General features: G+C 41.3%; 1 protein-coding gene across 1 annotated transcript in view; it reads left to right on the forward strand.

The window, feature by feature from the left end:
- Positions 1 to 12,823, forward strand: part of ATXN7L1 (ataxin 7 like 1) — a 169,308-nt gene that overhangs the window by 125,219 nt on the left and 31,266 nt on the right. The window contains exons 6-8 of the mRNA XM_089685307.1: positions 6,460 to 6,542; positions 9,803 to 10,059; positions 12,077 to 12,269. Coding sequence (XP_089541433.1) covers positions 6,460 to 6,542; positions 9,803 to 10,059; positions 12,077 to 12,269 — 533 coding nt within the window. The remainder of the gene's footprint in view (positions 1 to 6,459; positions 6,543 to 9,802; positions 10,060 to 12,076; positions 12,270 to 12,823) is intronic.

Consider the following 12,823-nt stretch of genomic DNA (forward strand, 5'->3'; position numbering starts at 1 on the left):
CCTCCATTATTTCTTATAGAACCCCTCCGGTTCGCTCCTATCATCAGCGCTGGCAGTCTGAATTAGGGGGGACTTTAGACCAACAGGATTGGCGGACCATGACCCAAGCATTGTCTAAATGTTCTAGGAATGTCATTATTCTTGAGAATGCCTACAAAATTCTTTATCGATGGTATTATACACCTGCTCGTTTAGCTAGTTTCATCCCTACATATTCCCCGGTTTGCTTTCGGGGATGCCAACAATTGGGTACCATGGCTCATATCTGGTGGACTTGTCCTAAAGTATGCAGATTATGGATTAGGGTGTATGCCCTCCTCCGCACTATGTTTCACACAGACATTAGGCGTAACCCGTACAAAGCGCTTCTATTTAAACCACTGGAGGGCCTTCTCCGTTCTGAATGGCAGCTGGCATCATACTTATTTATGGCTACTAAATTGACAATTGCGAGGGCTTGAAAGACTCCCCTTCTCAGCTTTGAGGCTGTCAAAAATCGGATGAACTTCATCATGGTTAATGAAAAACTGACGGCCATATTATTGGATACCCATACAAAATTTCTGCAGATATGATGTCCCTGGCTGGATATAGCCCAACCATCGAGATTCGACCAGTCCCTTCTGTCGATATGAGGTTGGATTCTGCTGTGATCTCCTCGGAGCCCTACTCCCCCCCCCCCCCTCCTTTTTTTTTTTTTTAATCTCCTCTTATCTCTCCTCTTGGTCTGTGTCTTTTTTATACTCCTTGTCTAATATTTCTCGATGTAGCAATTTTTTCTCTCAGAATCTACACTATCATTGACCATCAAAGATTGTTAATCGTATCCTTCCTACCGGGCATTTCTGTAATAAGTTAAAGCTGACGTTTTGGGGTTTTTTTTTATTCCAATGTACGCTTTACATTATTTCTCAATCATACAGTACAATTTCCTATGTATTGGTCAATGAATCTATGTTCCGAAAGTTTGTTTATCATTGCTCAATCTATAATAAAATTCTTTGTAAAAGAACTGCCTTAATTCTTCGTGGCATAGAATCAACAAGGTGTTGGAAACATTCCTCAGAGATTTTGGTCCATAGTGACATAATAGCATCACGCAGTTGCTGCAGATTTGTTGGCTGCACATCCAAGATACGAATCTCCCGTTCCATCACATTCCAAAGATGCTCTATTGGATTGAGATCTGGTGACTCTGGAGGCCATTGGAGTACAGTGAACTCATTGTCATATTTAAGAAACCAGTTTGAGATGATTTGAGCTTTGTGACATGGTGCATTATGTTGCTGGAAGTAGCCATCAGATGATGGGTACACTGTAGTCATAAAGGGATGAACATGATTAGAAACAATACTCAGCTAGGCCGTGGTGTTTAAATGATGCTCAGTTGGTACTAAGGGGCCCAAAGTGAGCCAAAAATATATCCCCAACACCATTATACCACCACCACCAGCCTGAACCATTGATGCAAAGCAGGATGGATTCATGCTCTCATGTTGTTTACACCAAATTCTGACCCTACCATCTGAATGTTGCAGCTGAAATCAAGACTCAGCAGACCAGGCAACGTTTTTCCAATCTTCTATTGTCGAATTTTGGTGAGCCTGTGCGAACTGTAGTCTACGTTTCCTGTTCTTAGCTGGCAGGAATGGCACCCGGTGTGGTCTTCTGCTGCTGTAGCCCATCTGCTTCAAGGTTTGATGTGTTGTGCATTCAGAGATGGTGTTCTGCATACCTTGGTTGTAACGAGTGTTTATTTGAGTTACTGTTGCCTTTCTGTCATCTCGAACCAGTCTTCCTATTCTCATCTGACCTCTGACACCAACAAGGCATTTTCGTCTACACAGCTGATGCTCACTGGATATATTTCCTTTTTCTGACCATTCTCTAAACCCTAGAGATGGTTGTGTGTGAAAATCCCAGTAGATCAGCAGTTTTTTAAATACTCAGACCATCCTGTCTGGCACTAACAACCATGCCACATTCAAAGCCACTTAAATCCCCTTTATTCCCCTCTCTGATGCTCGGCTTGAACTTCAGCAAGTCGTCCTCACCATGTCTAGATGTCTAAATGCATTGAGTTGCTGCCATGTGATTGGCTGACTAACAATTTGTGTTACCAAACAATTGAACAGGTGTACCTAATAAAGAGACCAGTGAGTGTATGTCTCCATTTCCCATATCCTTGTGCATTATGTTCGCTAAGATGCCCATCTAATAGTTTTGTTTTTTAATTATCAACACTTACTGCTGACACCATGATTGTGGGAGTTCCACATCATTACTGCTCTAACAGTAAAGAACCCCTATGCAGTCTAAGGTTAAACCACTTCTCATCCAGCTTCATTGGCTGGCAATGTATCTTCTTAAGGGACCTGAGGCTGAATAGCTTTCTCCCTATGCTAAAATCAGCATTTATATATTTGTATATCTCAGTGGTCTTTTCTCCAGGGAAAATAAGTATAATGTGTGCAGTCGTTCCACATATGTTCACTCCTAAAAATGTGTGTCTGGGCTAGAGGTGTAAAATTTCTGGAAATTTTTAAAGCCATGAGAAAAAACGTTTTTTCTGGAAAAAAATGGAAATTTTCAGAAGATATGAAAAACAATTCAGTGTGGAGTCGTTTTAAAAATTGAAAGTCCTTTTGTTACACTGGGAAGGTGCAATTCAGTGTATATAAAAGTATTATGCCTGAAATAAAAGTACAGTTTATTCAGTAAATAAAATAAACTTGCTTTTTAAAATTGTATTATTTATTCCAAGTGGAATAACAAAGACTATATATTAAGAACATTTCAACTATACATGAGAACATCTACTGTATCCCAACAATCACAAAATTGTAGGAGGTACAAGATGAAGCTTAAAAGCAAACTTGGAGCCTTTCTCCTGCAGTGCCCCCTAGTAGCTGAAATTTATTATTATTATACAGGATTTATATAGCACGAAACAGTTTGCTAAACACTTTACAATATAACAGGAGGCAATACAGCAACAATACAGTTCAATGCAAGAGGGTTAGGAGGGCCCTGCTCCTTGGAGCTTACACTCTAAGAGGGAGGGGCTAGTGGTACAAAAGGTAGTAACTGTGGGGGATGGACTGGTAGGAGGAGTAGAAGATTCCATTATTAGCAGAGGGCAGGATAGGCTTCCCTGAAGAGAGAGGTTTTCAGAGATCGCCTAAAAGTGAGCAGAGTAGGCGAGAGTCTGATAAATTGGGGTAGAGAGTTCCAGAGGATGGAGGAAGCTCTGGAGAAGTCCTGGAGACAAGCATGGGAGGAGGAGACAAGGGAGCTAGAGAGCAGGAGGTTGTGTGAGGAGCAGAGAGTATGGTTTGGGTGATATTTGGAGACAAGATTGGTGATGTAATTTGGGGCAGAGTTATAAATGGCTTTATATGTTATTGCTAATGTTTTTTGAATTTTATCCGTTGGGCAATGGGAAGCCAGTGGAGGGATTGGCAGAGAGGAGTGGCAGATACAGAACAGTTAGTAGGGTGGATGAGTCTGGCAGCAGCATTCATGATAGACTGAAGAGGGAATAGCCTTCGATGAGATAGGCCAATGAGGAGGGAGTTACAATAGTCAAGGCGAAGATATAACAAGGGAGTGAATAAGTTGCTTAGTGGTTTCCGAGGTTAGGAACGGGCGTATCTTGGAGATGTTGCGGAGGTGAAGTCTACAAGATTTGGACAGCGATTGGATTCGGGGCTGAAAGGACAGATGGGAGTCTAGGATTACACCTAGTATCCTGGTATGAGGGGTAGGACTGATGATTGTGTTATTGATCTTCATGGAGAAGTCAGGGTCGGGGGCACAGGCTGGAGGGAATATTATGAGCTCAGTTTTGGAAAGATTGAGTTTGAGGAAGTGGAGTGACATCCATGCCGATATGTCACTTATTAGGTTAGTAATACGAGAGGAGACTGAAGGGGTGAGGTGAGGAGTAGAAAGATAGATTTGTGTGTCATCAGCATACAGATAGTACTTAAAGCCATGGGAGTTTATCAAGTGACCAAGGGAGGAGGTGTAGATGGAGAAGAGTAGGGGTCCAAGAACAGAACCTTGAGGGACCCCTACAGAAAGAGGGAGTGGAGAGGAGGAGCCAGAGTTCTAGGTAACGCTGAAGGAGTGCTGCGATAGATAGCAGGAGAACCAGGAGAGAGCAGAGTCTCTGAGGCCAAGAGAGTGGAGTTTTTTAAGGGAGGAGGGGATGGTCAACATTTATATTTTTCTTGTTTAAGAACTGCATTGAGAAGTACAGTGTTACTTGAATTGTATTCCAGGATTTGCTTATCTTCAGATGAGGGAACTTGCAAGAATTCAAGACTTTACATAAATTCTCAGAAATCTTTCATTAATGTCTTCACATTATATAGTTTAAATACTATGTCATAGATATATTATTTATCATTGTAAAAGAACATATCCACACTCCTTTTTTAAAAATAAATTTCCGGAACAAAAAAAACGGAAAAAAAACTTTTTTTCCTCAATTTTTTCCATATTTTTCAGGCCTTCCCATTTCTAGTCTGCGTTACAGTCACATCAAGTGTTGTCAGCCTTGCCTAGCTCTCCCATGCTGGCCTACAGAACCCTTCCTTCTCTCCCCACCTCTATAACTTATGGCAGGGCTGACAGCACTGGTTTGGATTTTGGTTCAGCAGCGGCAGAGTTGTCAGCTCTAACAGGAAGTTAGGAGCTCACAGATTTCTGGTAAAATAAACAGGTATTTTTCTGTATTTGTATTGATTAAAGGGACAAAACATAGGGCAAAGTGCATATAGTGCAGACATTAATATTTTTTTTTATATTTAGCCCAAACATACTGTCTAAAACTAACTTGCATTTTATGTGCACCATATGAGAACAGTCAAATAATCTTTACCTTCATTGTCATAGAGTTAATAGAGGTAATATAGACATCTATCAATATATGTGAAGGGCACTAGGAGAAACCACTAGGCGAGGTTTGTCCTAGAGAATAGCAGACAGGTTATAAAAAATTATACAAACAATGCATTAGCCAACGCCGGCAGTACCTGTAACCTGCCTCCCTTCTCTTGCCATATAGCCTACGCATACGGTTTCATGATATGCCCAAACCAGTTTATAGACTTAATGGCCAGCTTAGAAGCCTGAAACAGGGCATATTGGAGTTGATTTCCTAAAACTGAGGAGTGCAAAATCTGGTGCAGCTGTGCATGGTAGCCAATTGGTATCTAAGGCTGGTCATACACCAGGGGTTAAAATTTTGAGTCCAGACCTACTAGCCGGTCACAAAACTTTCTCCCCACCAGTTGCCCCACCTAACCTTGTCCAGGTCCGCCCCCAACCACGCCCCCTTAAAGCTTATGAAATTACATTTTTCTTTAGAATAAAGAGTCCAAAATATAAAACTGTACTCAGTAATGTATATCCCAGCTCCCCTGTACTCCTTTATAGTGATGTGACATGTTGTATACAGTATTTACTCCTAGTCCCTCCGAGTCCCCCGCGGTGGTGGAGAGGGTGTCTCCTCTCAGCGGAGGAGAGCGGACCTCTCCTGCATCTGTCCCCTCAGCGGCGGTGCCGCAGAAGCCGGAAACCGGGAGTTGTGAACCGGAACTCGGCTTCACAATGAGGCTTGGAGCGCAGGTGCAGTCGCTCCATGCTTCATCTGTGCTCGCCGCTTGCTGCAGAAGAATTTCTCCTCGCATTTGGCGAGCGGGTGAGCGGCTTTTTCAAGCCCTGTCAAACACTATACAATTTTCAACCCTCTAACTGCAAAATCTGAAGGACAGTGTGTTCTGTTGAAAAACAACAGACTGACCATACACTAAACAATTTTCTGTCCAATTTCTGCCCAATTCCCTTTAGATTTACCATCAACTATGTAGTGCAAGGGCCTGAAAAATTGGATACAATTGAAATGTTTAGGTTTGACCTTCTATTATATGGTGTTTGGTAAATCTAAATCAAAATTATCAAGAAAATTGTATAGTGTATGGCCAGCCTAACTTCAGCTTGTCCAATTAAGCTTTACAAAAAAACCTGAACGCTGATGGGTTTCTCAGATTTTGCATGCTCCGGTTCTAGTAAGCCCCATAGTGTCCACACAGATGTCCATAACAATTTCCATTCAGTGCATGGACAACTTTATATGCTCTTCCATGCTCAACCAGTCAGTGCCGTTCTGTTATATTTTTTTTTTCTGTGATTTTACTTAACACGATCAGTTGAAAAGAAACTGTCTGATTCTCTGTCTGAAGTTTCCCTCTAACTGTCCTATTACACCCGGCATATTGCATCACTTCATTGGGGACACAGATGGAAATAAAAACACAGCAGAGGTTCCCAGTCTAGCCAAGGCTAAAAAAAGGTTTTGGCTGAAGTAATGCATATTTGTTGCTGTTTTATTATTCAAGCAACTTTTGTGATTTAACTGTGCAAGTAAATTAAACTGTATCTGTCTTCTAGAAAGAGAATTTGACCCAAATAAGCACTGTGGAGTATTAGATCCAGAGACGAAGAAACCATGTACGAGATCTCTAACTTGCAAGGTGGTTATTGGTGCATTGTTATATCATGAAAATCAATTTTATGTCAGTGATATATAGGTGTAATGTAGATGGATGCCTTTTTAAAATTGTTGTTGACTATAACTGATGGTTTATTTTTTTCCTAAAGAAGTTTGTAGATTTGGAACAAATATTTGAATGCTTTTTTTTTTCCTTTTACTGTAAACCTTTCAGACCCATCAGGTGTAAAATTGTCTGCATCAAACCTATCATTGGTGAATTGTACACATTTTATCTGGAGATGCCCTCAGTAATAAGAGGCAGCCAGTCAACAGTAATCAGTAATTAGGGTTTAAGCTGGCTTTATGCATTACGTGTCTGAGTGTGTATCGTCTGTATGATTTCCTTCAAATTTATAAACAACTATGTAATATCAAACTGTTAAATTTATATCAAACCACGTGGGCCCTCGGTTCATCCATGTAGGGACAGGCTGGTTGTACATAAGTCAATCAGTAACCTCTTGGGTATTTCACAAATGATAAGTGTCACCAACTATAGCCAGCAACACTGATCATTGTATTCTGCCGGCGGGAAGCCTTCCCGCCGCCGAAATACAATACTGCAGCAGGAGGGATTCCCCTATCCACATCAAGTGTGTGGCTGGGGGAATCGGCTTTTTTTTTTTTTTTTTTTTTAACCCGCTGGTCAATGCATGGGCTGCTTAAAAGGCATAGGGACACAACAGAACCAGCAGAGGATAATAGCAGCTGAAAGCTGCACCATATCCAGCAAACTAAACAAAAAATGGCAAACCCAGCCACTGGTAACAGGTGTAGGGACAGATAGATAAACAAACTACTATAGGCGGGCGGCAGGAACACACTGAAGATCCGAGCTGTTATACTGATCCCAAAGCTTCAATACAGTTTTTTTATAGCTCTGACTTCACTAGCTGCATGATTGTTCCAATGAGCTATTGAAAGCAGGTAGCCTGCCAAATAATATTTTTAGAAAGAGGTCAGCACTGATAGCCTACTTGTTTCTTACAGTGCATATTTCCTTGAAACTAACGTCCATTGTAAACGTGGTACAACCCTTTCCTGTAGTATTTAGTTCTGAGTGGTTTGATTTGTGTGTGTGTTTTAATGTTCATTAGTTAACAAAAGCAGCAAATCGAAATGCTACAACAAGGGTGTGCACATTTTATAAAAAACTACTTGTCCAGAGACTAAATCGGGGTCCCAGTTTTTTGTTCCTTATGACAATCTACTTGTCCTGGGGTTTTTTAAAATGAAAGGAGCTTTATGGCGACCTAAACGTTTATTATTTTTAACATTGCACTGTTTATCTCCTACTCCCCTCCCTGCCTGTCTCCAGCACCGCATCTGGGGACTAGCAGGAAGGGGAGAGACCTTGAAATGTAATGAGCACCAATTGGGTGCTCATCAGGAAAGGAAAGGGTCGAGCTTTCTTAATGCTCAACAGAAGTGCATCTGCTGAGCGAGTAAATGAGGCGCCGGCCCAAATGAAAAAAAAAAACTTTATTCCTTTAGGTTACCCTCACACATGGAAGCACTTGGGTGCTCAGTACAAGCACATGCTGAGCAGCCAAATCAAGCTTTGGTGTCCGCTCCATTAGAGGATCACCTTTTAGAGAAAGAAAATGCACATATTTTTGCAGGAGCTTGGAAAGTATTGCACCAGTGATCAGCAAATCGCCAGTGCCATGTAGGACTTCTGCAGACTGTCGGTGTAAACTGTCTGCTTGTACATTGTAGGGGAAGGCAGTTTCAAACTGAAAGGAAGAACCCATGAACTACCAGGGCACTCAACAGCGCCATTGTAGTTCATTGAGAACTACAAGTCGACATCTGCAAAGGATGTCAGTACTCATAGTTGATTCATTCACAGAACCCTGTGAGTGGATGATGTGGTTGTGTGGGTAGAGCCCCGCACAGCTACGATCTTTTCAAAAAGTGAGGGCTGGTATGTGGAACTTCTCTCCATACTGCTGTCACACAGAGAGCTTGGATTACCAAGCCACTGCAGGAGCAGGAACATGTCACATGTTCCACTCTAAAAACAGGTGGATCATGTAACATGTTTCCGAAGGTGAACTTCTCCTTTTATCCCTTTTTCGCTACCAGAGTCCTTTTTGCGTTATTTGTACATGTTTAAAAATAATTTTAGGCCTGAAGATTACATAAAACCCTAAATATTATATATTTTGTGAAAGCAGAGACCCTAAAGAATAACATAGGGGTAGCTCCAATTTTTTATGTGACACGATATTACCACAAAGGTCTAGGAAACACAAAATTACAGTAAAAAACACTTAGGTAAATTTTAGGGCACAAAGCGTAATTAAATCACCAACATGTCAAACCTTAAATTTGAGTGCGCTCGTGAAATGGTGACAAACTTTAGTACCCTATATTTTCTATAGGTGATGCTTTTAAAGCCCCTTACAGTTTAGTGTTTAGGAGGAGGTCTGGTGCAAGAATTTTTTATCTCATTCTGGCATGCGTGGCGATATGTAATGTGTTTCACAATCGACATTTGACATTTTCATCTGTAGGTGTCCCGGTGTGTGTGTTTACGTTTGTATGTGTGTATAAGTGAGGGTGGGGGGGACCTTACATTTTTTTTTGTTGGGGGGCGGAGGGTATGTGCTTGGGTGTAACTAATTTTTTACAATTCAAAAACAAAATTATACTTTTTTTTTTCATCCCCTATGTGATGATTTTTGGTGACAGGTTCTCTTTAGTGAGACATGCAGGGTCTAAAACACCCTGCATGTCTCCCCTGTACTCCATTGTTAGGAATGCAGGGCATTAAATTCCTTCCCAGCCTCGATGGGTGGGAAATCTGTCAACGGGGACCCAGAATTGTCTTCATACTTGTAACTTTGGGGTCAGGAAAAAAAAGGGGAGAAGAGAGGATGTGTGGTAGGTTCTTGCGCGGGGTGTTGGGGGGAAGGCGAGTCTGGCACTGTAGTGGATTGCTTCCACCTGTGACAAGTGAGTCTAAACATTAAACAGAAAAAACTACCTTTCCAGCGCCAGGAAATACATGTCCCAAGCGTCGGGCAATAGGAATTGCACATTCCTGCTACAAGAAGTAAAAGAAATTGCAAACGATTCTATAGATTAATCGACCAAAGTGACAACTTAGCATACGGTTTTGTTGGAAGCAAAAGAAATTTGCAGCAGGTGTTTGTAACAAAGATATGAGTTTTTAACTTTTCCTTCTGTGTGAGCATCCTTTTTAAATGTCTCATCTTTATATTTGCCCATTAGACACATTCCCTTTACCACAGACGAGCAGTCCCAGGTCGTAAGAAACCATTTGATGTTTTATTAGCCGAACATAAAGCTCGATCGAGGGAAAAAGAGGTGACTAAAGACAAAGAACATCCACCAAACGCCCGGGAAACGCACCAGAATCAGTCTGCACCAGCACAAGAACAGTCTTCAGGGCCATCTGCCAACTCCGCCCCTGAACCCAAAGTGACATCCCCAGCAAAAGCCAGACCTCCTAACTCTGTCCTACCTAGGTAAGCACTGCTGACTGTACTTTATCCCTTTCTCTGCCAGGCCCTGCTCTCTGCTTTTTGCCTCAGGTGGCCAGACCATTTTTGTAGTTTTTCACTTTTTTTCCATTTCTCACTTAGTTTTCAGTTTCTAAAAGACACTCCAGACCATACATTTTTCTGAAACCTTAGAACTGGTAAATAAAGATGGTGACACTGTTTTTGTAGGTCCCATGGATGGTTGCACAAATATTTATCAAATCATTAGTGTGTCAATCAAGCATACACTAAAATCATTATTAAAGTGATTGTAAAGCCTCTCCATTCTTTTTTCCCGCGGGTGAACCCATAGCAAGCATGTGCATGGGGGCACCCTTGCAGCCACACTCCAGGAGCTGGGCTGTGTACGCATTCCCGACCCACTAGCAAAATGCTCTGCTCTTTAGCAGATGCGTGGGTGTGTCATCAATTCTTAATGGCACCCCACACCTTGAAAAATGCAGCACCTTTCCGCATGCACAAAACCACATGGTGCCTCTGTGTGGCACTTTTTAAAAAAAGGGTCAGGGATTTCATCACCTTTCACCATGTGTCTCCCGGGCACAGCAGCCCATTTAATGAATGGCTGCTGTACCCATGATGTGCACTAACATGTATAAGTGTGAACCTAGACTAAATTTACTCTTAATAAATAATATTTGAAAATTGTGCCGATTTGTAAAATGCTTATTTTCAGATTGTTGTACTTTTTAATTTTATCAATGTAGGCTAAAAATCTGGAACTTGGCTTCACACCTGTGCCTTGTAGTAATGCCTGATCCATCGTTCCATGTTCGCACTGTGTTGGTGTGTGGTGTGAGAGAACGATCCAGGCATTTTATCACAGTGCAGTATGTTACAATGCACAGAAATATGTCACCAGGAATGTAATTTTAAAAAAGTTTTTTAGAAAAGAAAATAAATCAAGCTTTAAATAATATGCACCCTTAGTGTAAACGAGCTGTTACTGTGTTTTATTTTAGTGTACTAATACACAGATTGTGCTTTACCGCAACGTGTATAGTGCACATGTATAATTTGTGTGTGTAATTTCTATGTGTGTGTGGGAAGGGGGGGTGTATTTAAATCTAGATTCACAGCTATGTGCTGCGAAAAGGCACGGACGTTAATGTACATTGCGTTAGGACAGCCCACTTGAATGCACAGAAATTGCACCAAAAAAGGTGCGTGTGCTTTATAATAAGGTACCATGCATTGTGATATGCTGCAGCACACATATTAGCAAAGTATTAGGTTCACATCTATGTGCTATGGTAGCGCATGATAACTATCGCTCATTAACGCGTGTTGCATTTGGACAGCCCATTCATTTTCGCCAAAAGGGTACATATAATTTGTTTAAACACACAACACACCATACCACACCACAGTGCATGGTAGAGAAGAGAACATCTTGATTAGATGAGAGCTGATCATGTAACTCTCCTCCTGATCATGTTAGTGTGGGGAGAGCTGGGACAGAAGCTCGTACAGACAGTTGGAACAGAGCTGAGTTTGTTGTGAAGTGAAAACCTGAGGGACGAGAATGAGACATGTTTATTCCCTGATCCCAGAAATTGTCTTCAAGCTGAATTCCAGGACTTCAGCTCCTTTGTAAAAAGTGAAGGTACACCTCCTGGGATTACCTCTATTATTTACATCTGACAAGTTTAAATTGCTGCCCATACGGGCTGTGAGAGAAGAAAATTTGCAAACCGCATCGATTGCTTATACCAGCCTTTTTCATCCAGGGTGCCTTTAGGGGATTTCTTCAGGGGTTCCTTGGCAAAATGTCTAAAAATTGCCCAAAATTGTATACCAGCCAGCAGGTGGAACAAGCCTGCATTACACAAAGCCACAGGTTTTCATTGTGCACTATTATGGCTTTCTACAGACAAGCCATAATAGCATGGAGTGAACAGTGTTTTGGGGACCTATTTTTGGATGTGAAATACCATATGTGTGAATTACAAATGTAATTATGAATTTTCAATATTTCTAGACCATCTTCTGCAAATAGCCTCAACAGCACAAGTTCTTCAAACCATAGTGGGTTTGTGCCTGAGCCTGCTGTAAATTCTGTGACAGGGGATCTGGCTAGTCGGCTCTCTAGTGATGAAGGTGAAGCTGAAGGTGCAGAAGATACAGAAAAACTAGACTGTTACTACTCTGGGCATCATCCTAAGCCTCTTGCGGTATGCATCTGTTTTTATTTTACATGTATAGTCCAGATTTGTCCTATATAATAGGATAATATGTAGGGGAACCATAAATGACTGAAATTATGAAATTGGTGCAAAGTTATAACCTAAGAGAATATCAGTTATAAGTTATAACCTAAGTCAGGCATCATACTTGGATTTAAAAATGAACCTCTTCAAAGCAAGATTAACACACAACTCTTGATGCTAAGCGCACTATCACTTGTCTTTCTACAGTCAAAAGCCAGAGCCTCTATTGCCCACTTCAGCATGCCTTCAGCATTTGATAGTAGAACGTTGGGGACAGCTTAAAAAAACATAAGCAGAATATCTTTTTGATATGTGCACATTTGCTCAAATATCTTCACCACTTTTAATGGCTCAGTTTTTTAATTGAGCCAGCTAACTGAACAAAAAAAAACGAAACCAGAATTCATGGATGGGGAAATCCTTTCCAGGACTTCCCCATCATCAGAATACAGTTTTCAGCGCTGCCGCCCATTGGCTGCATACTCTGATCGAATACTGGTTTTCACTCATGACTGTTA

Source organism: Staurois parvus, unplaced genomic scaffold, assembly GCF_062004578.1.
Source record: "Staurois parvus isolate SC_StPar_1 unplaced genomic scaffold, SC_StPar_1.0 ptg000019l, whole genome shotgun sequence".
NCBI classification, from domain to species: domain Eukaryota; kingdom Metazoa; phylum Chordata; class Amphibia; order Anura; family Ranidae; genus Staurois; species Staurois parvus.